Consider the following 22897-nt stretch of genomic DNA (forward strand, 5'->3'; position numbering starts at 1 on the left):
TTCATTGGTCGGCGCGCCGCCGGGGTTTTGAATTGGGTCCCCGGTCGGGGAGGGTTCTGCCAAAGTGCCACGTTGGGGCCGGGGTTGCGGCGTGAGGAGCCGGCTTGGGCGCGCCGGGCGCGGGCCGCGGACTGCGGGCTGCGGGCTGTGTGTGTGTGTGTGCACGCGCGTGTGTGTGTGCAGGGCCCTGGGTGGCCCCGGGGCGGCGCGAGGCGAGTCGCAAAGCCAGGCAGAACCGCTGGCGCTGGCGGCAGCCGACCGACCGGGGGCTGTGCTGAGGCGGCGGCGCGTCCCACCCGAGGACGGCTCTGGCTGAGGGCGGAGGAGCCGGGGGAGAGCCCGGGGCAGCGGCTGAGGAGGGACGGCGGCGGCGGGGGCCGCTGCCCCGGGAAGACCCGGCCGAGATGCTGGCGGAGAACCTGGTGGAGGAGTTTGAGATGAAGGAGGACGAGCCGTGGTACGACCACCAGGACCTCCAACAAGGTGAGGGCGAGGGCGGCGGCGGGGCGGCTGAGGGGCGGCCGGGCGCGGACCCGTCTTTAAGGAAAAAAAAAAAAAAAAAGTTGTTTTTGCTGGCGGCCGACCACACAGGTGCTGAGCAGGACCGGGGCTCACCTGGCGGCGAGGCCGGGAAGGCAGGCTGGGCGCGGGGGCCCTCGGCCTTGCTCCCATCGCAGCCCTGATAATCAGCGCTAAGGCGCGTGCGGTGCCACCTGCGTGCCCGGCACTTAAAGCGTTCTCCCAGGATTACTGAGTTAATCCTCAACCTGGCCCTGCGAGGCACGGCGGGGAGGAAGCAACGTGCCCTGCTCCAAGTGGCCCGGCCGGGAAGCCGCCTCCTTGCCTAGCAGGCCGCTGACCCCTTGCTGCCCGGTGCGAGTGGGCGCAACGCGGAGCGGGCGCCGCTGCACCTGGTGCCACAGCCCTTGGCCAATACCAGTTTCTTTCCGCTCTCCCAGGGGAGAGGGACTTTTTTTGCTGTCCCATTTTCCGGAGGAGCAAAGCCAAGGCTAGACCAAATTAGGCGACAGAAGTGTGGGCGCAGGTGTGTTTGGACTCACTCGGAACGAAGGGTAGCCACTTGGTGTACCATCCCCCCCGCCCCCCGTCTTCCTTACCAGCCCAGCTGGCAGCGGCTGGCAGTGGGGTGCTGAGCCGCTTTGGTTGTTCTGCTCAGAGTTCACCAGAGGCCAGACTTGGGCAGCCCTTCCCCCCATTTCCTTCCGGCTGCGCTGCGCGGGGAGCGGACCTGCCTTGAGTGTCTTGCTCAGGGGGTCTGCGAAGGACAGTTGGAGAGCAGCCCTCAGCTGGGAGTCAGGCCCCCTCCCCAAACCCCCACAGGAATAGAGCCTGCACTTGGGGAACACTTTTTACGTACCCATAATGCAGATGCTCCTTGAAGCCACAAGGTCCTGTTAGTAGAAGGCTGGGTTCCACTCTTCAGAGCAAACATTCCTCACCACGATACTGAATAATGTCTTAAAGTATTTTCCCCACATACTCACACACCCCCTGGCATCTAACATTTATACAACTTTGTAAATTCTCTCAGCTCCAAACTTGGTGAGCAAATTAGCATTGGTGTAGTTGAGTATTACACGGCCGTGATGCCTGTGCGTGCTCACCCTTGAGCTCGGCTGAAAAGGCAGACTTGAATAACTTAGGAAAGTCCCACACAAACTCCTCACCTGGGGAGAGGTGACTTCTTACCTCGAAGGTGTTTAACCCCAGGTAGCTCCCTGCTCTGCTTCTCTAGTCCAAGCTGGCCATCATATCCTGCGTGTTGGGGACAAGTTTGTCATCCATTTTTCACCCGTTTTTGGGTTTCCCCATCAGGATTGATGGCCTGCTTTGATGCTTTCTCTAGGATCGCTGAGGCAACCATCGTGCAGTTACACCATTTCCCTGTGATAACTTAAGCGGTTTGTGTAACAAAGCTAGATCCTTTCCCACCCTGTGTCTTAAACTGAACTGAAGCCCCCTCACGGGACTGCTGTGTCCACGGCCCCTCGTGTCCCGTGCCTTCATCCGCACTGCACGCCCTGCCGCGGGAAGGTGTTGGGAGCCACCAAATGTAGGTCGTGTGTGATTGCACTGAGGGGCCCAGGCAACCTGTTGGGGTTACAGGTGGAAGTTTCTTTAACCCTTGATCCAGATGCCAGCTCTTCGGGTTTAGCAAGCGGTAGAGAACCTGTGAGTCTGCTGCCAAGTTGCATGTGGAATTTGTCCCCCACTTCTCAGAGCCTTTGCATTCCTGATTACAGTGGGACTTGATATAACCCTTTGTGTCATAACTGGCTACGGGGCAGGGGAGGAGGAGTACAAGATAGGAAATTCCGACATTCCTAACTTGAGATCATGCCCTGTAAAAGGCTCTAGTGTGAATGAATAAAAGCCGATCTTTTCCCTCCCCCGCTCCCAATTTTGCTGCATTTTTTTTTTATTAACTCGATATTGCAGCCCACAGTGCCTAGCCCCACGGTAGGATAAACAGGTGCCTGCTGTCGGGGCTTCAGGCTGAACTAGACACCTGGAGGTGCCGCCTCCGTGGTCTCTGCCCACCGCGGAGCCTGGCCTGTGCAGGCCCTGACAGAGCTGCTCCTGGGAAAACCCGGGTAGCAGGTCTGTCCCGTTAAACAGATAGATTCAGCAGGTCTCGTGGGATTTTATCATGCGCAAACATCTGTTCGGTTTTTAACATCCTCGCTCTCATCTTAGTGAGCAAGGCTTATTTGAAGAATGTTGTTTAAAAAACAACTTAAGGAATCTGTTCTCAGAATCTTAAGATGAGAAAATATTTTTCTTTAGCAACAAATCATTTTCCAGGTGGAACTCTTAATGGGCTAGATAGAGCTTAATAGAGCTTAATAGTTTTTTTTTTAAATTAAGACAGCTGACAAATTCTAACCTCAGTAAACTTCTGTTCCTGGCTTGTTTGAAACCTGTGAAGCTGCTAGCAGGCTGAAGGAGGAACCCTGTCCTCTGACAGAACTCTTCAGTGCAGAGTGTCCTCTGTCAGCGGGCCGGGGTAGGACAGTAATCTCTGTGGGCAAGATGTTTTCTGGCACAGCAGGGGCCTTCTGCGCAGATCTGATGGTGCTCGCTTTGAATGCCCCCCCAGCTCCCCAAGAACAAAGTGAAAAGACCCCAGACAGGACTTCCTGTGAGAGCAGCTGTTACAGCTGTTGGCAGTCTCACAAGGAGGACGTGGGGTCCCCCCTGTGCATCAGCAAATGACAACTTTGGCTTAAAGGAATCCTGACATTTCTCCCCAGGATGAGTACTACTTCTGTGTGTGCAAGTGCTTTGCTCACCTTTGCACAACTGTGTAGAGGGTCCAGTGACATCCCGTCGTGTCTCTGGGTGTTTATATTCTGGTTTCTTTTGCTCTCCCAATTATAGTAGCTTTGGCAGTGTGCGTTAAACAGAAGAGTCCTCGAGCGACGTGTTTGACTGTAATAGGAAACGCTTTCAGCCTTACTACTACAGCTGACATGGAATGTTACCTTCATATTCTTTTTTTAAGAACCTTAAGCCAAATAGAAATGTAGTAGTGGAATTTCAAGGTTTTGAAAGTCTGGAAGAAAGGTCCTTTAAGAAAAAATTGGAAGGGGTGGGAAGTTAGCATTGAGGAGGACTGTCGCGTAAGGGGGGTGAGTCCTGGCCCCGAGAGAGTCCTGGCTCTGGCTCCTGTTGCCCTGCAGATGCAGACCCGGGGAAGCCGCGGGAAGGTCACCCCCGGGGAGACCTGGACTGGGGTCCCAACTCCGGCTTTTTCCAGGTCCAACCCTGTGAGCTCACTGTCTTTGCCTCTCAATCTTTAAAATCACTCACAAGCTAGTTTTTTTTTTTAAAGATGTATTTATTTTTATTGGAAAGGCAATTTTACAGAAAGATCTTCCATCTGCTGGTTCACTGAGTAGGTGGCTGCAACAGCCAGAGCTGAGCCAGGCCGAAGCCAGGAGCTTCTTCCAGGTCTGCAGGTGCACGCCGGTACAGGCTTTGGACCATCCTCTACTGTGTTCCCAGTCCGCAGAGAGCTGAATGGGAAGTGGAGCAACCGAGATCCGAACTGGTGCCTGTATAGATCCCAGCACTTGCAAGGTGAGGGGTGAGGAGTTAGCCACTGAACCCTCGCACCAGACCCCCCACCCCCTTTTTTAAACAAGATTGAGTACTTGTTTCAGGCTACCAATTGACACCACTAAAATGGGGTATTGTTGGGCCCCGTGCAATAGCCTAGTGGCTAAATCCTCACCTCTCATGCACCAGGATCCCACAAGGGCACTGGTTCATTTCCCAGCTGCTCCACTTCCCATCCAGCTCCCTGCTTGTGGCCTGGGCAAGCAGTCGAGGACAGCCCAAAGTCTTGGGATCCTGAACCTGTGTGGGAGACCTGGAGGAAGCTCCTGGCTTCAGATTGACTCAGTTCCAGCCATTGCAGCCACTTGGGGAGTTAATCAACTTGTGGAAGATCTTCTCTGTCTCTCCTCCTCTCTCTACATTTGCCTTTCCAATAAAAATAAATAAATCTTTAAAAAAAGATGATGCACTCCCCAAGTGGCCACAACAGCCGGTCCTGCCCTGATCCAAGGCCAGGAGCCAGGAACTTCCTCCAGGTCTCCCATGTGGGTGCAGGGTCCCAAGGCTTTGGGCCGTCCTCGACTGCTTTCCCAGGCCACAGGCAGGGAGCTGGATGGGAAGTGGAGCTGCTGGGATTAGAACCGGCACCCATGTGGGATCCCAGCGCACCCAAAGCTAGGACCTTGACCACTATGCTATCGCGCCAGGCCCAAAATAAATCTTTTTTTAAGTGGGGTATTATTGCCTACAAAGGACTGATTAGTGGAAAAATATTAGACATGTGATGGTGCTGATGTGTTACAACTTTCAAGCCTGCGATAAATCTATGGTGTTTTTAGTGGCTGTCTAAGCCGGTCCAGTAGGATTTAGAAAAGACAGCCTCTTAATGAAAATCCTCAATAGGGAACAGGTGTGGGTGGCTTGGAACGTAGACTGTTTCCTTTTCTTATGTACCTTAATTAAAAATATCAAAAAGGCTTTTCAGTATTCTTACATTCCCTCCACTAATTATTTAGAAAACCTTCTTGGGCCTGCTGCCAGCTTTTGGCTCCTTATGGTTATGGGAGCCAGATGCTGCACAACAGGAAACAGACTGCTTTTAAAGACCAAAAAAGTTGGTTATCTTCAGCAGATGAGGTAATACCCTATTATACAATGTGACTTTACAGCGCTGTCTTTTCGTTGAGACTTGCTAAAATTCTATCCTAAACATCTGTGAAATATTTAAGAGACTCGAAGTCGCTGAGCCAGGTTGGGGCTTTGTTTGCTGGAACTCAGCCTTGAAGATAAGGGCAAGTCTCGAATTCTTTGTGCCGGGCGCTTTGCTGAGCAGTGCTATCTTTGGCATCTCTTGCCGCGAGCAGCCGCAGGAAGGATGTCCCTGGCTGCCGTGAAGCAGCAGAGGCAGTTTCACGTCTAACAGGGCTGCTGACAGCCTCGAGTCAGCGCCGCCTTGGAAGAGCTTTCGGCTCGGTTTGTGGTTGCCGGTCTCCGTGAGAAATTGCCGCTGTGCAGCAGGCCCAGAGGAAGCAGGTCAATACCAGGTCATGGGTTGATGCCTTCTCTTCCGTATGGTCCGTGTACACACGTTACACACCCCGTGAGTACCAAACACTTCACTTCTGGAACATCTTCAGCCATACGTCGTCCCTTTGTCATTTGGCAAAAACGAGATACTCGTTTGCCTGGGGTTGTAGGCGCCCTGGCGGCAGAGCTGACAGCAGCCAAAGTAGCTTCCGTTGCTGTGTATGAAAGCAAATGGAAGCGACCAAGCACCCTAGCCAGGGCGGTGTGTGTTACCTACCTTCAACAAAAATGTGGCCCTCCCTTTTGATAGCCTTAAAACTGTTGCTGAAGGATGGTGAGGAGAGGGAGGGTGAGAGCCTGTTGGCAGTGTCTGCCTGGCCTGTGACTCACCTGTCAGTTGGGTGATTTGATGAGCTCAGTGAACAGCTTCGTGCTTCGGGTTGTCTTGGGAAGATTAATGTTTCTGAAGTGCCTTCAGCTGTTTGTGTCGTGGGAGCACGAGACCTGCTGACTGAAGCCTTAATGCAGTAACGGTCACAGGCCTTGTGTGTGAATATTGAGATCAGAGAATATATTTTGGCACCTGACTGCCAACAATTTTCTTTTATTTAAATGGGTATAAAATATTTTAAAATGAGCTGGAATACTGTGTGTGAGGTTTTGCTGCTGTGTTCTCCGTGATGAGTGAAAACGAAGTCACACACTGTTTATGCACCAGGATAGACATTATCAGTAGCAAAAGTTGTTGCTTTTCCATTCTTACTTACTGTGGGATCCGTTTGACCGGATAAGCACTTACTGATACCTGTGGTGTCCTGGTGTGTCTCCCAGTGTAACGCAAGTTCCTGGAGAGCAGAGTTGTTCCCATCTGAGTTCCTCACCGCCCCAGCGCCTGAAATGATGCCGGATCTTGCCGCACGCAGCATGAATGTGTGAATAATGTTTACCGCAGGTTCTGAGTTGACTTACTTGCTGTCTGGCTTCCCCCATTCATCTGGGGGAAGTAACACCCACTTTATTCCCTGCTCCTATAGCCAGAGCTTGGCAGAGTGCCTAGCCACAGAAACCTGTGCTAGTAGTGCTTGGCCTGTGGATGCGGCTTAGCCCGTTCTGCACCCTTCTTACTGTGTGTTAATTTTCACAGTGTTACATTGCCTGCGAAGTATGTATCGGGAATGCCAAGTGTAAGTGCAGGAACTTTTAGTCACAGGAAAACGTTCCAGGAAATGGCAGAGCTGGACCTTAGTTCGGAGTTGAGTGTGTAGCCCATCACGGTGGAGGATTGCTTCATCAAGTTCACTGTGCAGCCCGAGAGGGCAGTCTGCTCTGGAGCCTGCTCCACATCCCTAAATCAGAGATGTCTTCAGAATGAAGACCACTTCGGCTGCAGCAGCCGAAGCTGCCTGGAAAGCTGTCTCCGTTTGCCATTCCCTTGGGAGCAGTGGGATGTGGTGCAGTGTCCGTCTGCCCCTCGGGTAGAGGCCACTTGAGGAGTGAACTGAATGGCAACCATTTTTCACAAACCCACTCTTGTTCTGGCACCTGCTGCTTGGAAGGACCCAGGAGTCTGTCCCTGATTAAATATGGGGAGTTAAGGCACCAAAAGAAAATCAGTCTTTGCCCCCTCCCCACACACACACACTGCTAGACCCCTCCAGCTCCCCCGCCTGCTGTCACCGGAAGCCATCACTCTGCCAGAAGTGATGCTGAGCGCAGCTTCCGGACGGCCCTGTGTTCTGGTTTTGCACTCGGGGAATGAGCAGCTTCTAGGCTGTGCTTCACTTCCCACAAGGACTTGAGCCTCATTGCCGGCTCCAGGCAGGGAGAGGCCGCGAGAGGAACAGGCTAAAACATCAGTCAGTGCTGTAGATTCTGCTTCAAAAAGTCCGTGGGGAAGATGCATATATTTAAAAAAAAAAAAACTATGCATTTCAGAAACTTTTCTGTGCCAAAATAAACTTACCTGCTTCTGCTTCCCACCCCCCCCCAGAAAAATTTACTATGCAAGCTCAGTGTTTCAGCTATCCGTGTCGCAGCTGGTGTTCTTCGTTATTACTAAGTTTGCACTGTTGGGATTGTGTGCAATAGGCCTGGCGTGACAACCAAGTGACTAATCCTCACCTTGCAACTACCAGGATCCCATATGGGAGCAGGTTGGTCCTAGCCACCTGCTGAGTTAACCAGCTGGTAGAAGTTCTTTGTCTCTCCTTCTTTCTGTAAATCTCTTTTTTAAAGATTTTTTTTAATTAGAAAGGTGAATATACAGAGAGGAAGAGAGACAGAGAGGAAGATCTTCTGTCTGATGTTTCACTCCCCAAGTGGCTGCAACGGCTGGAGCTGAGCTAATCCAAAGTAAATCTGACTTTCCAATAAAAATAAAATAAATCTAAAAAAAAAAATACTCTGTCTAGGATATATATGCCCAAGAAGAGAAAGAACTAAAAATGAGAATGACGGTAAAATGTGTTTCAAGGTGAAAGCGCTGAGTTGCTGAGTGGTCATTATGTCAAGTACCACGTTGCTGGGGAGCAGCGCTGTGGAGCCACAGGTTACTGCAAAGTCAGCATCTCAGACCAGGTGCCGGGTTGAGTCTCAGCTGTCCTGCTTCCTGGTGATATGCATGGAGAAACAGCAGGTGATGACCAAGCATTTGGGCCTCTGCCTTCCATGTGGAAGACCCAGATGGAGTCCCAGACTCTTCTTAGCCCATTGCAGCCATCTGGGGAATAAAACAGCAGATGGAAGATGTCTCTCTCCCTTTTAAATAAATAAAATGAATCCTTAAAAAATTCATATTGTTGGGCCCAGTGCAATAGCGTAGTGGTTAAGGTCCTAGCCTTACACGCGCCAGAATCCCATATGGTCGCCGGTTCTAATCCCGGCAGCCCTGCTTGTGGCCTGGGAAAGCAGTAGAGGACAGCCCAAAGCCTTGGGACCTTGCGCCCACGTGGGAGGCCCAGTATAGGGTCTGGGCTCCTGGCTTCGGATTGGTTCAGCTCCAGCCATTGCGTCCACTGGGGAGTGAGACATCAGATGGAAGATCTTCCTCTCTGTCTCTCTTCCTCTCTGTATATCCGCCTTTCTAATAAAAAAAAAAAATCTTAAAATTCATATTGTTTGGGCCAATATGGTGGCATTGCAAGCTATTCCTCCTGCCTTGAGAGCTGGCATCCCATGTGGGTACCAGTTTGTGTCCTGGCTGTTCCACTTTTGATACAGCCCCCTGCTAAGGGACTGGGAAAGCAGCAGAGGGCAGAGCCCAAGTCCTTAGGCCCTGAACACGCACGAAAGCTCCAGGTTCCTAGTTTCGGATCAGCTCAGCTCCAGCCATTGCAGCCATTGGTGGGTGAGCCAGCAGATGAAAGATCTCTGCCTCTCTTCTTTTCTCTGTAAATCTACATTTTAGGTAAAAATAATTTTAAAAAAGGTTTTTTTGTGTATCTGGTTTGCTTATCTTGAAGAATATGAAGGGAAGTAGAGTAAATGAGACACAGCAAGGTGGATTTTTAATTTTTTTTTTTTTTTTTTAATTTTAAAAGTCAGGGAGTGAGAGAGACACTGAGATCTTCCACCTGCTGGTTTAAGAGGTGCCGGGCATGTGCCGGGCCAGGCTGAAGCCAGGAAGCTCACCTGGGTCCCGGCGTGGCTGCAGGAGCCCAGATTCTTGGGCCGTCCTTCACTGCGTCTGCCAGGTCATTAGTAGGGAACTGGGAAGGAAGTGGAGCAGCTGAGACTTGAACCAGTGCCCATATGGGATGTTGGCATTGTAGGTGGCTTCACCTGCTCTACCACAACACGGGCCCCTCAGCCATCATTCTTAATGACTGCAGCCCATAAAGTGGGTTTCTGATTTTCATTTCTTAAGGATACGTAAGTGCTCCCGCCCGGAGGACCTGGTTCGGCTGAGTTCGGAGTAGACTGCAGGCGTCTTTCTGTGCCTCTCCATCTTCCACTGGGATCAGGCTCGCAGTGTGGGACTTGGCTCGTTCTCACTTCGAGCACTGGATTGTCTGGAAGGTTGAAGTGAGGTAACTTGCATTACACTAAGAGTCTCCCGTTCTACTAGATCTCCAGCTTGCTGCTGAGCTCGGGAAGACACTGCTGGATCGGAACACGGAGTTGGAGGAGTCTCTTCAGCAGATGTACACCACCAACCAGGAGCAGTTACAGGAGATTGAGGTAATCTACGTAGCGGTTACGTGTGGAGGTGTGACTTGAGTCAGGCTCCTGATTTCAGATGTGCTAAGCTCTTGTTACTGTGGCCATTCGGGGAATGGAAGACCTGTCCTGTTTCTCTGTAACTTTGCCTTTCAAATAAAAATAGATCTTTGAAAAAACAAACAAAAAAAGCATAGAACATGCTGTATCCTAAATTGAATCTGGTGATTTGGAAAGACTGGCAGAAACCTAAAAGTACAGAAAAGCCAGGCGTTTATTGAACCAGCCAAACAGGCTGGCACAGTGGCTTAGCACATTAATCTTTCACTTGCAGTGCCAGCATCCCAATATGTGGGCACCAGTTTGAGTGCTGGTACTCCACTTCTGATCCAGCTCCCTGACCATGACCTGGAAGGCAGCGGATACTGACTCGAGTCCTTGGACCCCTGGACCCGAATGGAGATTCAGAAGAAGCACCTGACTTCAGATGGGTTTAGCTCTATTCTTTACAACCATTTGGGGACTGAGCCAGCAAGTGGAAGATTCTCATATTGTCTCTCTTTCTTTATTTTTCTCTTTGTCTCAGTCTCCCCTTCTCTGTGTGAATCTGCATCTCAGATAAAAATAAGTAAATCTTGGGGGAAAAAAAAAGGGGGTAGCCAAATGTTAGATGCTGTTTTTTGGTAGACATTTTTAACTCAGTTTGATAGTCGCAGACTGTCATAGGCTATGAGGCATTTGTGTAGAAACGTAGTCATAATATATTGTATTGATGTTTCGTGTGAAAGCATCAATGCCTGTAGCTGCTTGTTTTAGCTTGTCTTCCAGTCTGCATCAAAGGAGTCCAAAAATATGTGCAGGTGGAAGAACGGTGCCTGTTGATGTTGAAATGACAGGCACGGCCACTAGACCTGAGGACTCTTGCTCCTCTTTTTTCCTTTCCTGTGGTATTGGGGGCGATGAGATGGTGGTGATAGCTAAGCCTTCTGCCAGCAGGGGAACCCCCTAGCCGTCCTGCCTGCTTGTTGCCTCACATCTGGACCGGGGCCGACTCAGCCATCACACGGGGTGAACTTCTCAGGTCTTCAGTAGTCCACAGCCGGGAGTGTCTGGTTTTCTAGTCTAAGCAGCCAGGCATTCGGAGATCGCAGTTCTTACTAAAAGGTGGCTCTAGTGTCTGTACGTTTCGCCTTTGTAGCTAACAGGAACTCCCTGAACTTTGGGAGAACTCTTTCTATAACTTGAGCCTTACATCAATTCTTCCTCTTGAAGTTTTTAATTGATATACATAGAAAATAACATAGCTACCAAGTGCAGGCTATGAGTTTTCATAGCGCGTGTTTTTAGCATGGTGGTGCCCAGCATGCAGATTAGGCGTGAGAACATTATCAGCTAGTCCAGGCATCACACCCATTACCCAACTTTCTGTTGCCCTAGAGCCTGTTTTTGAACTTTACATGAAACACTTAAACAAATTATGAATTAACTTTTTAGAATATTTTCCTAATTAGAAAAATAATGTATGACAATTTTTTAAATTTAGAAAAAGAGTTAAAAATTAAAGAAAAAAAAGTTTTCTTCCACACCACCTAGAGAAATTTCAAATGCGACAGTGTGGAAAAATAGTCTGGAGACAAACTGTTCCGAGTCAGTGACTCAGAGGGCAGAGCTGGTAAACACAGGGTAAGATCTCCCAGCAGTTAGCATGGACAGAGGACCGCAAGGACTTCAAAGAAGACAGCTAGGTTACAAACAGTCCTCCTGAAAAATGACCAGTATTCTTGGTAGGCATATTTTTTCACTTTTTACAATTTATTTATTTGGCTGGCTTGTTTGAAAGTTACAGAAGGGGCCCAGTGCGATGACCCAATTGGATAATCCTCCCCTTGCAAGTGCCAGGATGCCATATGGGCATCAGTTCATGCCCCACCTGCTCCACTTCTGATCCAGTTCCCTGCCTATGGCATGGGAAAGCAGTATAGGACGGCCCCAAAGTCTTGGACCTCTGCACCCAATGTGGGAGACCAGAAAGATGCTCCTGGCTTAAAATCAGCTCAGCTCCTACCGTTGCAGCCGTTTGGGGAGTGAACTAATAATAGATCTGCCTCTCTCTAACTCCTTTACTATGTAAATCTGCCTTTCCAATAAAAATAAATAAATCTTTCCCCCCCCCAAAAAAAAGGGAGGAAGAGAAATTGAGAGATCATCCAGCTACTGGTTTATTCCCAGGTAACTGAAAACACCAGGACTTGGCCAGGCAGAAGCCAGGAGCCCAGGAACTTCTTCCGGATCTCTCACGTGGGTGCAGGACCATCTTCAGCTGCTTTTCCCCGGCCAGTAGCAGGGAGCTGGGTGGGAAGTAGAGCAGCCAGGACACGAACTGATGCCCTAATGGGATATGAGCATTGTAGATGATTGCTCTACCTACCATGCCATAATGCCAGCCTCTTCATTTCTGCTTTTTAAAAGACTAAATAAGCTATTGAAAGCAGTAGCTCCACCAGCTTCAGAACAGCCTGTGTCTTTTGCTGCAGTGCTAATGTGAACTTCTTAGTTTTAGGTCCAGAGCAAGTTTTTCTCTCCTGGTTGGTGGGGAAGGGAAAGGAGAGAAGCTTTGGAGGCTGTTGAGATCAGACACCATCGGACACCCTCGGATTCCCTTACAGTTTCCTATGAGCGTGTTAACAGGCTGCAGCCCGCTGTGTTGTTACCTCTTTCTCTGAACACCACGTCATCACTGTAGGAGCTGGGCCAACCACTCAGAGGAGTCTGGCCTGCAGGGTCCTCCTCCTCGTACGAGTTCCTGCCTGCTTTAGAAAGCTGAAGCCTTTTGTGTATCCCGCACTGCATTTATCAGTCTTCCTTGTATATTTATTTCATGATTTCCCCCACTGCAACATTGCAGAGGTCTGTTTGCAGACCTATTTGTTTGTGGTCTGTCACTTAATAAATAATGAATAAATACTTACTGAAATCAGTATCACAATGGAATAAACAGCTTACAAAGCTGTCTCAAGAATTCCTCAGCCATTCTAGAGACTTGTGAAAGAGGCAGGAGGAGCTCTGGCCCTGTGTTAGTGATTGAAGTATCCTGTGCTGATGGCAAGAACCTGCACCCACTGTGACATTCACAAGAAGCTGCAGTCAGGAGCCAAAGGCCATCATCAGACCCAGCTAATACAACTCGAGGTTCTTGGCCACTTGTAATAGAAATTGTCGACAGAGCCAAGTTTCCTGAGAGCTTTTGCCCAGTCACGATAGAGACGGCCTGTGGGAGAAGGTTCTCCCAGCTGGCTCTCTGATGGGATCTGCACCAGAGGTTCAGCTGTTAGCCTGCTGGGGAGGTGTGGCTGTGTCCCTCAGTCTGGCTCAGCACTTAGCACTCCGGCCTGCACCCAGCTACAATGTTTTGCACAGGCGCAGTCACTGCTTGAGCACAACAGATGCTCAGAATGGTGGTGTTACCCACCGTCCTTTCCCCAGGAAGGCCATGTGTCAGTCATGCTGGTCTGCTCTTGGTATACGTGGGCTGGGGCAGTCCCTAACCACGCAGTAGGATGCCTTCACGGGCTCCTAGCTGCCGACTGAAGTTGGGCAGGGCAGCCTGTGGTCAGCCATGATTGCATCCTCTGGATGGAAGGGAGGTGATTTACTGAGTCCCATTTTATCCTGTGCCTGTCTCGTCTCACGGGTACTTTGTTGTGGGACATGGTGTCCTCACCAGTATCTTACCTGTGAGGGCACACCCCACCCTGTAAATACTGACCCTGAAACACGACATCAAGTCAGATGTCTGCATAGAGATTTTATCATTTTTCTTTTAAGTGCTGACCAATTTAGTGAGACTCCTTTGTAGGCAAGCTACTACTGATTCTTGGAGAAGTGAAGGGCTTTTCTGATTAATTTTAACTTAATAAGATTAAACTCCTACCAATGAGAACAAGCTCCCTGCTATTTAGATTATCCTTAAAGCCAAGTCCTGTGAAATCAAAATACCCTAGAATCTTAAATCGTTTCATTGTTGAAAGAAGAATTTTTTTTAAATGTTTGTTTTTATTTTAAAGGTTTGTTTTTATTTGAAAGGCAGAGTTACAGGAGAGGGAGAGAGATTATCCACCCACTGGTTCACTCCCCAGACAGCCGCAACAGTGGGAGCTGAGCTGATCAGGAGCTTCTTCTGGGTCTGCATGTGGGTGCAGGGTCCCAAGGCTTCGGGCCAGCCTGCACTGCTTTTCCAGGCCACAGGCAGGGAGATGGATCAGAATTGGAGCTTCAGGGCTTGTTACAATGGCTCCATGACTCGGTGGTTACATCCTTACTTTGCATGCAACGGGATCCCATGTGGGTGCCAGTTCACATCCCAGCTGCTCCACTTCCCGTCCACTCCCCGCTTATGGCCTGGCAAAGCAGCAGAGGATTGTCCAATGCTGTGGGACTCTGCATCTGTATGGGAAACCCAGAAGAAACTCCTGGCTTTGGATCAGCTTAGCTCCAGCTGTTGTGACCATTTGTAGAATGAATCAGCAATTGGAAGATATTTCTCTGTCTTTCCTTCTCTCCTTAAATCTGATCTGCCTTTGCAATGAAAGCAAATAAATGAAAGAAAGGAAGAAAGAAAGAAGGGAAGGAAGGGAGGAGGGAGAGAAGGAAGGAGGAAAGCAAAGGCAAACAGCCGGGACATGAACCACTGCCCATATGAGATGCCATTGCTGCAGGAGGAGGTTCGTCCTATCAACCATAGCACTGGCTCCTCCTGTGTATGGTTTTGTTTGTTTGTTTTTAATATTTGAAAATGAGAGAGGGAGTGGCAGAGAAAGATCTTCCATCCTCTGGATTATATCTCAAGCGGCTGTAACACCCAGGGCTGGACCAGGCTGAAACCAGGAGCCAGGCACTTCACCTGAACCTCCCACATGTGTGCAGGCGTCCAGGCATTTGGGCCATCCTCTGCTGTTCTCCCAAACATGTCAGCAGAGAGCTAGATTGGAGATAGAGCCGCTGGGACTCGAACTGGCCTCTTAGTGTCGGTGTGCTGATTTTTTCTCTGTATGTTAACCTTACCCTACTTTAACCTTTAGTCATTGAGCCACCGCTCTGGGCCTTAGCCCTTTCTTCTTAGCCTTAGCTTTATTTTCATTAGGGCTGACAAAAGGGACTCCATCTTGATCTTGACAACTTTTGCATTCTTTCCTCATGATTGAGATCCTTTTATGGAAAATGCACTGCTGAGCAGGCATCCAACAGCAAGGCTTTGATTGTCCCTCATTGCCAGAATGGACCTGTCCTGATTATTGGTCTAATCTGGTTTTACATTGGAAGGGAAGTGATTGACGACCCAGAGTCCAAGTCAGAACCGTTTAAGCTTTATTAGAGCGACAGGGATGTTTAGAAATAGTTCTCAGGCTGTTCGCCCAAGTCCATCATCAGGCTTGTCTGTTCCACAGGCAATAGACATCATCTCAAAGTGCCAGGCCAGTGATGTGTAGTTTATAGAGTTTGTGCTTCTGTGGAATTTTGACAGGTAAAATGCACAAAGTTTTAAAGGAAAATATAAAATAAAACCACCAAGAATATAACAAATTGAGTTTTCTTCTCAAAAATGAAGAATACAGTTATAATCCAATAATAGGTGTTACAGGGCTGTAAAGAAGCAGTTTTTTAAAGATTCATTTATTTTTATTTGAAAGGCAGATTTACAGAAGGAGAGACATTATCCATCTGCTGGCTCATTTCCCAAAGAGCCGCAATGGCTGGAGCTGAGCCAAACCAAAGCCAGGAACTTTTCTAGGTCTCCCACATGGATACAAGTGCCTGGGAAAACTCAAGCCCCCGTAGCCACCCTGGGGAGGGCAGTGGTGCAATGCCATGGCAGGCAGGGGACCTCTCGTCCCATCAGGATTGCCAAAAATTGTTACCAGGTTAGGCAAGTCCGCTGCCTGAGGAGCATAGAAACTAATTTGTGAGACCAGTCTTTCAAGGAAGAAGGAAAGACCCAAAGACCCGTTGGCCAGCGAGAGGCAGGGGATGTGACTCAGACCTGCCCCCTGGATCAGGGTCCGAGGAAGGCTTTCGGCAGAGGACGCTTACAGTGGGATATGGGACCTTGGTGTGAGGCGGCTTGTGCTTGTGGGGCTGGTGTTGGGTCAGCGTGGGGGGAAAGACATGTAATTCTGGATTTCCCTGAGCAGCAGAACCTGTCGCTCCTGAAAGGGCCTGTGCGTTTAGGTCTCCTGGTTCTGCAGGTTAGAGTCTCCTCCTGTGGCACTTGCCTGGGGTGGGTGGCTTGAAGTTCTGTTTGTTTCCTCTATGTCTACGGGACCCTGTCCTACGCAGCTCTCCCAAAAAGCAGGAATTTAAACAAAACGTAACTGATCAGACTCCTGAGAGCATAGGATGGAGAACTTTGAGCCAAAGGTGTTTGAGTGTGGGGCGTTGGTGGAAACCTGATGAACACTAGCCCTGTAGTTAGAGTTCAGATTTGTTTTTCCTTTATTAGAGTCATCTGGGGGGACATTATATCCCTGTCTGTCCCACATGGACATATTTATTACAGCATGATGTGATCGCTCATAAGGAAACCTCACCTTAGAAAAATTGTTACTTGCTGAGGGCCACCCAGTTTATACATGGCACGTGGGACTTCTGGGTAAATCCTCACCTTAGCCTGTGTGTGCTTAGCTGCTGCGCCACTGCCGTCAGACTCTGCCCCGCCCCCCAAAAAACACTGGCCTTTCGCTTGCCCTTCGCGGGCGGTTGTGTCCTTTATGGAGGGTGTGAGCGTTGCACTCGGTAGGGAAGACTCCAGTGTTTATGGTTTTTTTGTTGCTGTTGCGGTTGTTTTTTAAGATTTATTTTTATTGAAAAGTCAGATATGCAGAGAGGAGGAGAGACAGAGAGGAAGATCTCCCATCTGCTGGTTCACTCCCCAAGTGACTGCAATGGCTGGAGCTGTGCTAATCTGAAGCCAGGAGCTTCTTCCGGTGTCCCACACAAGTGCAGGGTCCCAGGGCTTTGGGCCGTCCTCTCTGCTTTCCCAGGCCGCAGGCAGGGAGCTGGATGGGAAGCAGGACCGCCAGGACACAAACTGGCACCCATATGGGATCTCGATGTGTGCAAGGCAAGGACTTTAGCTACTAGGCTATCATGCTGGGCCCAGGAAGACTCTAGTATTTGGTTATACATTGATCTTTTATTTTTTTTAAAAAAAAAAGTGTATGTTACATTAAATACTTGATAGACCTTACAGTTGATAGAAAGTAGCTTGTAAATTTCTACAACTATTGTATACAATTCCATGGAAAATGGGATTCAAAAGAAATATGCAGTTTTCATACAATTTTGAAGACCCCTCGTATGTTTCTGTGACTAGAAGCCTTTTGTCACCCAGCGTTCCTGGGAGATGGGCATAATCCCTTCAGTGACAGGAAGCTGCCGTGGTGTTGACAGGCAGCAGGCAGGATTGAAGGCCTGCTCCTGTGGCTCTGAAAGGCTCGTCCCCCAGCCCCCTGGGAGAATTAGTGACTTGTTCCCAAGGGTGCTGGGAGACCAGGCAGAGAACAACAAGCAGTAAACAGCATGCTCACGTATCTCGTTCAGTCCCATCGGCTGCACAGGGAGCTGTGGGTGGGTGCACAGCAGGGGGGCTGGGTCGACAGTGGAGCACCTGGGACTTGAACCTGTGCCCATGGGGGATGCCAGCACCATAGTGGGAGGATTAGCTTGCTACACCACTGCACTGGCCCCCTCAAATAAGTATATCTTGGGGGGAGGGAGGGCAAGCAGCCCTTTCCCCAGCGTGTAGGTAGGAGAGAGGGCTAGAATGAATCCAGGGGGCACAAGGCCAGGGATGCGATCAGCCACGCCCGAGTGATGGTGTTCGATTCAGCTGACACGAGGTGAGGGAGCTGCTGGCTTGGCGGCCACCACACCGCGGTGCTGGCTGGGAGCGCGCTGGGCCCAGAGATGGCCAGCTTCTGGCTGCCCCGGGCCGAGACGCAGAGGACTGGTGCTGAACAACGCAGGTACTGTCATGTGTCACCTGGTCCCAACCATCTTCCCTTCCAGTACCTGACCAAGCAAGTGGAGCTTCTGCGGCAGATGAATGACCAGCACGCCAAGGTGTACGAGCAGTTAGACGTCACAGCCAGGGAGCTGGAGGAAACCAATCAGAAGCTGGTCGCTGACAGCAAGGCCTCCCAGCAGAAGATTCTGAGGTAAAGGCATTCCCGGCCTCTGCTGAGGCAGCTGCAGGGGGCAGTCACGGGGCAGGAACTGGACAGTAACTGCAGTGGGCTTTGGGCTGTGTGGGGAAAGGTTTAATTTAGTTTATTTTGGAAAACGGAGATTACATACGAGGAAGTCCTTTCTAATTAAGAAAACCCAGTTTGGGCCCAGCACCGTAGCCTAGCGGCTAAAGTCCTTGCCTTGAACAAGCCGGGATCCCACATGGGCGCCTGTTCTAATCCCGGCTGCCCAGCTTCCCATCCAGCTCCCTGCCTGTGGCCTGGGAAAGGAGTGGAGGACGGCCCAAAGCCTTGAGACCCTGCACCCGCATGGGAGACCTAGAAGTGGATCTGGGCTCCCGGCTTTGGATCGCCGCAGCACTGGCCATTGCAGTCACTTGGGGAGAGAATCATGGGATGGAAGATCTTCCTCTCTGTATATATCTGACTTTGCAATAAAAATAAATAAATCTTTAAAAAAGAAAGAAAACCCAGCTTGAGTAGCTCTCAGCTGACCTCTCACTGCTTTCATCCTTAATTGAACATGAGCAACATTGAGCAATCTGCTGTGTGTCCTCACAGCCTGACTGACACGATCGAGTGCCTGCAGACCAACATCGACCACCTGCAGAGCCAGGTGGAGGAGCTGAAGGCTGGCCAAGGCAGAAGGAGCCAGGGCAGGTGCGGCCGGGAGAGACCGGCGCCCAGCTTCCCCTGTCTGAAGGAGCTGCACGACCTCCGCCAGTAAGCACTGCGGGGAGCGGGGCGCGGAGCACTGACGTGGGGGACGGCCCCGGCTCTGAGGCCACCCCCAAGCCTGCACATGATGCAGAGGTCCTGGGGAGGCGTGAGCGAATTCTGAAATCTCATTTTTGGGGCTTGAGCATTTATTTCAGTGTTTTTAACAGGCGTAAATTCTGAGTATAAAATCAGTTCTGATAGACGGCTGCAGCGGGGTGGGGTGGCGGGTGGTAGATCACTTTGAATGAAGAAAGAGAAATTGCAAAACTCCAGACTTTTTCCCTATAGAAATGTCTGCAATTTAGAGTTAGGATGTTGAGTCCTTGGGAACTGTTCAGTGAGCGCCTGTGCTCCGGGCCGTGCGTCGCACTCCCTGCGTGCTTGAGCCCGTCAGGCTGGCAGAGGGCACGGCGCGGCCTGCACAGCAGAGACGCCAGCGCCCTGCGGTGCCGCTCAGCGTGGCTGGGCCTGGGTCCCTTGAGCAGCTTTTCCCACCCCCTTCCCACGCCAGACTGTCTCGGCGTGGGTCGGAGAACCCCAGGGGATTCTCCTGGGCGCCCCTGGTCAGCAATCACTTCAACTTTGGTTCCCAGCGTTAGCAGCATGCCAGCGACCACTTGGAGGACTCTTTTTTAATGCCTGCCCCGTGGCTGATTGGGTCACCCAGGTGTGGTTAAGGCTGCTCTGTGATTGATTTGGAGCTGAGGCCGTGCCATTTCTTTGTGAGGCGGCTGTCCTGCTGCTGCTCTTCCAGAGTAAAGGTTGTGTGTACTTTTAATGCTTTTTAAAAAAGGAGGTGCAAGCCTGTGTTTGCCCCACGCAACTTTACTTTGAGCCACTGCTCTAGTGTGGACTGGGCACTGTCATCACTCCTGAAAGATTTAGCTGAAAAAAAACTTGCTCGTCTTCCTGTTTTCACTCTGCCCTGTAGACACTTTGTGTACGACCACGTGTTTGCTGAGCAGATTGCCTCCTTGCAAAGCCGGCAGAGCCCTGAAGAAGAGGAGAACGAGCACCTGAGGAAAACGGTGGCCATGTTGCAGGCGCAGCTGAGCCTGGAGCGGCAGCGGCGGGCCGCGGTGGAGGACGAGTACGGGCTCGTGCTGCAGGAGAACGGCGAGCTGGAGCGGCAGCTGGCGGCCAGCGACGCTTACCGGGCGCGGGCGCGGGAGCTGGAGGCCGAGGTGGCCGAGATGCGGCGGAGGCTGCGCGCCGAGCATCCCTTCGTGAACGGCATTGAGAAGCTGGTGCCGGACTCCCTGTTTGTCCCCTTCCGGGAGGCCAGCCAGAGCCTGCTGGAGGAGCTGCTGCTGCCGGCGCCCGAGGCCCCGCGGAAGCCCTTGACGCGCAGCACCAGCGACACGGGCCTGAGCAGCTTGGCCGCCAGCGACCTCCTGAAGGGCCACGAGGAGAGCTGCATCCAGAGGGCGCAGGCCGTGAAGCAGCGGGGCATCTCCCTGCTGCACGAGGTGGACACTCAGTACAGCGCCCTCAAGGTCAAGTATGAGGAGCTGCTCAGCAAGTGCCAGCAGGAGCAGGACTTGCTGTCGCACAAGGCTGTCCAGACCTCCCGGGCTCTAGCCAAGGACCTGAGCGGAGTGGCTGCCCAGCCGGAGTCTGACGCCAGCGGCTGGGAGCCCACCTCTGTCCCCCTGGAGCCCGCCGATTCCCCCAGCACTTCCACATCCCCCGAGTACAAGGTGCTGTTTAAGGAGATCTTTAGTTGCATCAAGAAAACGAAGCAGGAGATCAATGAACAGAGAACAAAGTACCGCTCGCTCTCCTCTTACTCTTGATTTAACCTTCAACTCCGCTACCGATTTGCCTGTTTGCTCCCTCCGTTTGTAGACTCTGTGGTTCACTGGCCTCGCTGCTTTGCTTACTTAGCAGGAACACAGAGGAAAGCAGGCGGCTTCTGCCCCGAGTCCTGCAGGCCAGGTGTCTGTAAGCTCCCTGGGACATCCGGTGACACACTGGGAGCTGTGTGCTCCTGGGGCCGCCGTCCCCTGGGGAACAGAGCCCAGGCCCTTCGCCTTCTCACTTCTTTGTCGGTGTGTAAAGGAAGCCGCACACTATCCAGCAGCTGAGACTGCCGGGTCCTTCTGCAGGTGGACGCTGTGGATCCATGCAGCAAGCGGGACGCTGCTCCTAAGTGAAGGAGGCCAGAGACACCGCGGAGCCCTGGAGTTTAATTACTTCTGCTGCCGGGTGGACCGTGACCGACAGGGAATCCTGGCGCGGCTCGGTGCATCTGAATCCCAAATTGAAACGGCAGGCTTTGGTGTGATCAAGCCGGCTTGTTAGCATACACCCCAGAGCGCGTCCACCCTCACATTCAGATGTTTGTACCGGAAGCTGTAGCTGTTAGGGTAGGAGAGTGTCGATCTGGAGTCCAGACTGAAGGGAGAAGACGCAGCCCTGCGTGCGGCGGGGCGAGCTGCGCTCCTGCGCTCCGGGCGGCTGCACGCTGCCAGCACCCCGACTCTTCACTGAGCAGTGTTGATGTTCTGACTGTGGAAATGCCTTGCGTACTTTAATTTAAAACTATTTAAGAGAACTGAAGTTCTGATTATTGTATGTATTTTTCTAAAAACAAAAATAAAGCTGCTTATGAAAATGGACAAGTCAGTGTTGTCGTTTTAATTAAGCTGAAGCCATTGTGGTGATGTACCCGCCTGACCCCCTTTTCCTTCAGCAGACATCTCGAGGAGGAGGCGCTGCGGCCCCACCCCCGTTTTCTGTGACAGGGCAGCTCTGAGCTGGTCTCGTCTAACACCGACTGCTCGGCTTGCCCCATGTGCGTTGTGCTTGAAAGCATCTTCAAATGTATAAACTGTACAATTTTTACTATTAGAAATCTCAGAGGTGAGTGAATTAGCTGATTCTCAAAACACTTGATCATTCAGTTATAAGAAAGAAACTTAATAGTATTTCAACATAAGAACAATTATTGATTCAAAACTAATTTTGTGGAGCCCGGCGCAGTAGCCTAGTGGCTAAAATCCTTGCCTTGCCTGTGTTGGGATCCCGTATGGGCACCAGTTCTAATCCCAGCTGCCCCACTTCCCATCCAGCTCCCTGCTTGTGGCCTGGGAAAGTGTCGAGGATGGCCCGAAGCCTTGGGACCCTGCACCCATGAGGGAGAACCAGAAGAAGCTCCTGGCTCTTGGCTTCAGATCAGCACAGCACTGGCCGCTGCAGCCACTTGGGAAGTGAATCGGTAGACAGAAGGTCTTCCTGTCTCTCTGTATATCTGACTTTCCAATAAAAGCATAAAATAAATGTTTTGTAAAAAAACAACTAACTTCGCTTTTGGGTTCATTTTACTTTTTGAAAAACATGGAAACATTAAGAAATGTTTCCTTATTTTAAAAAATGGCATCTTAGACATCTTTCCAGTGTCTAGGCCCTTTCTCCCCAGAGTCGGCTGCTGCCACTCCTGTCCCTGTCGGTGCCCCACACGCGCCCGGGCACGTTCACAGCCCCACACCTGTAAAGTCACTGTAAATACTCGTGCATCACACTGGCTGTGTTCTTCACACCTGTATAGTATTCCAGTCGGCAGAGCTCCGAGTGTCCATGAAGGTGCCAGTTAGACTGCCTGATCGAAATGATGAGCTTTCAGATGAGTTGTTAGAACACAGTAAATTTAAAATTAGCATCTTGCTGTTGATGTTACTTTTAAGGATGTTTTAACATTAGCCATTTGTGTTCTTTGCCTGCTTTTCTTTTATGTTTACGTGTTGGAGAGGCAGGAAGCGTGCACCTCTCTGCTCCCGGCCTGTGGCAGCTGGGGCCGGGCCAGCTGAAGGACGGGACACTAGTTTGGGTCCTGCACTTGGGTGGCCGGTGTTTGCAGCATCACCTGCCTCCCAGCTGCGCATTCGCAGGAAGCTGGTAAGTAGATCCTGAATTCCAACACAGGTACTTTGCATACGGGATGTGGCCGTCCCACGATACAGCTTAAGTGCTTGTTGCAAAGCGCACCTGTGTTTGTTCTATTAAATATGCGCTAGCACTCCGGAGGTTCGCTCACACAAGCAGAAGTTGCATGTGTTAGGACTGGGATGGCGGTGTCGCATGCCCAGTGTCTGCCCACAGTGCCAGTTTGAGGCCCGGCTGCTTATAACCTGGGAAAGCAGCAGAGGCTGGTTCGAGCCCCTGGG

At 50.9% G+C, this 22897-nt stretch overlaps 1 protein-coding gene across 3 annotated transcripts; it reads left to right on the forward strand.

The window, feature by feature from the left end:
* Positions 1-93: 93 nt before the first annotated feature.
* CDR2 (cerebellar degeneration related protein 2) lies at positions 94-20631 on the forward strand. 3 transcript variants are annotated; one of them, XM_040973214.1, is made up of 5 exons: positions 94-483; positions 9677-9789; positions 17833-17981; positions 18573-18734; positions 19663-20631. In XM_040973214.1, the coding sequence occupies exons 1-5, from the start codon at positions 405-407 to the stop codon at positions 20525-20527; spliced, it is 1368 nt and encodes a 455-aa protein (XP_040829148.1). In that variant the 5' UTR covers positions 94-404; the 3' UTR covers positions 20528-20631. The 3 variants fall into 3 exon arrangements, with proteins under 3 accessions (XP_040829148.1, XP_040829150.1, XP_040829149.1); XM_040973215.1 differs by lacking the exon at positions 94-483 and adding an exon at positions 6483-6540; XM_040973216.1 differs by lacking the exons at positions 94-483; positions 17833-17981; positions 18573-18734 and adding an exon at positions 6430-6540.
* Positions 20632-22897: the final 2266 nt, after the last annotated feature.

This window comes from Ochotona curzoniae, unplaced genomic scaffold (genome assembly GCF_017591425.1).
Source record: "Ochotona curzoniae isolate NIBS_2020 unplaced genomic scaffold, NIBS_Ocur_1.0 contig_2321, whole genome shotgun sequence".
NCBI lineage: Eukaryota > Metazoa > Chordata > Mammalia > Lagomorpha > Ochotonidae > Ochotona > Ochotona curzoniae.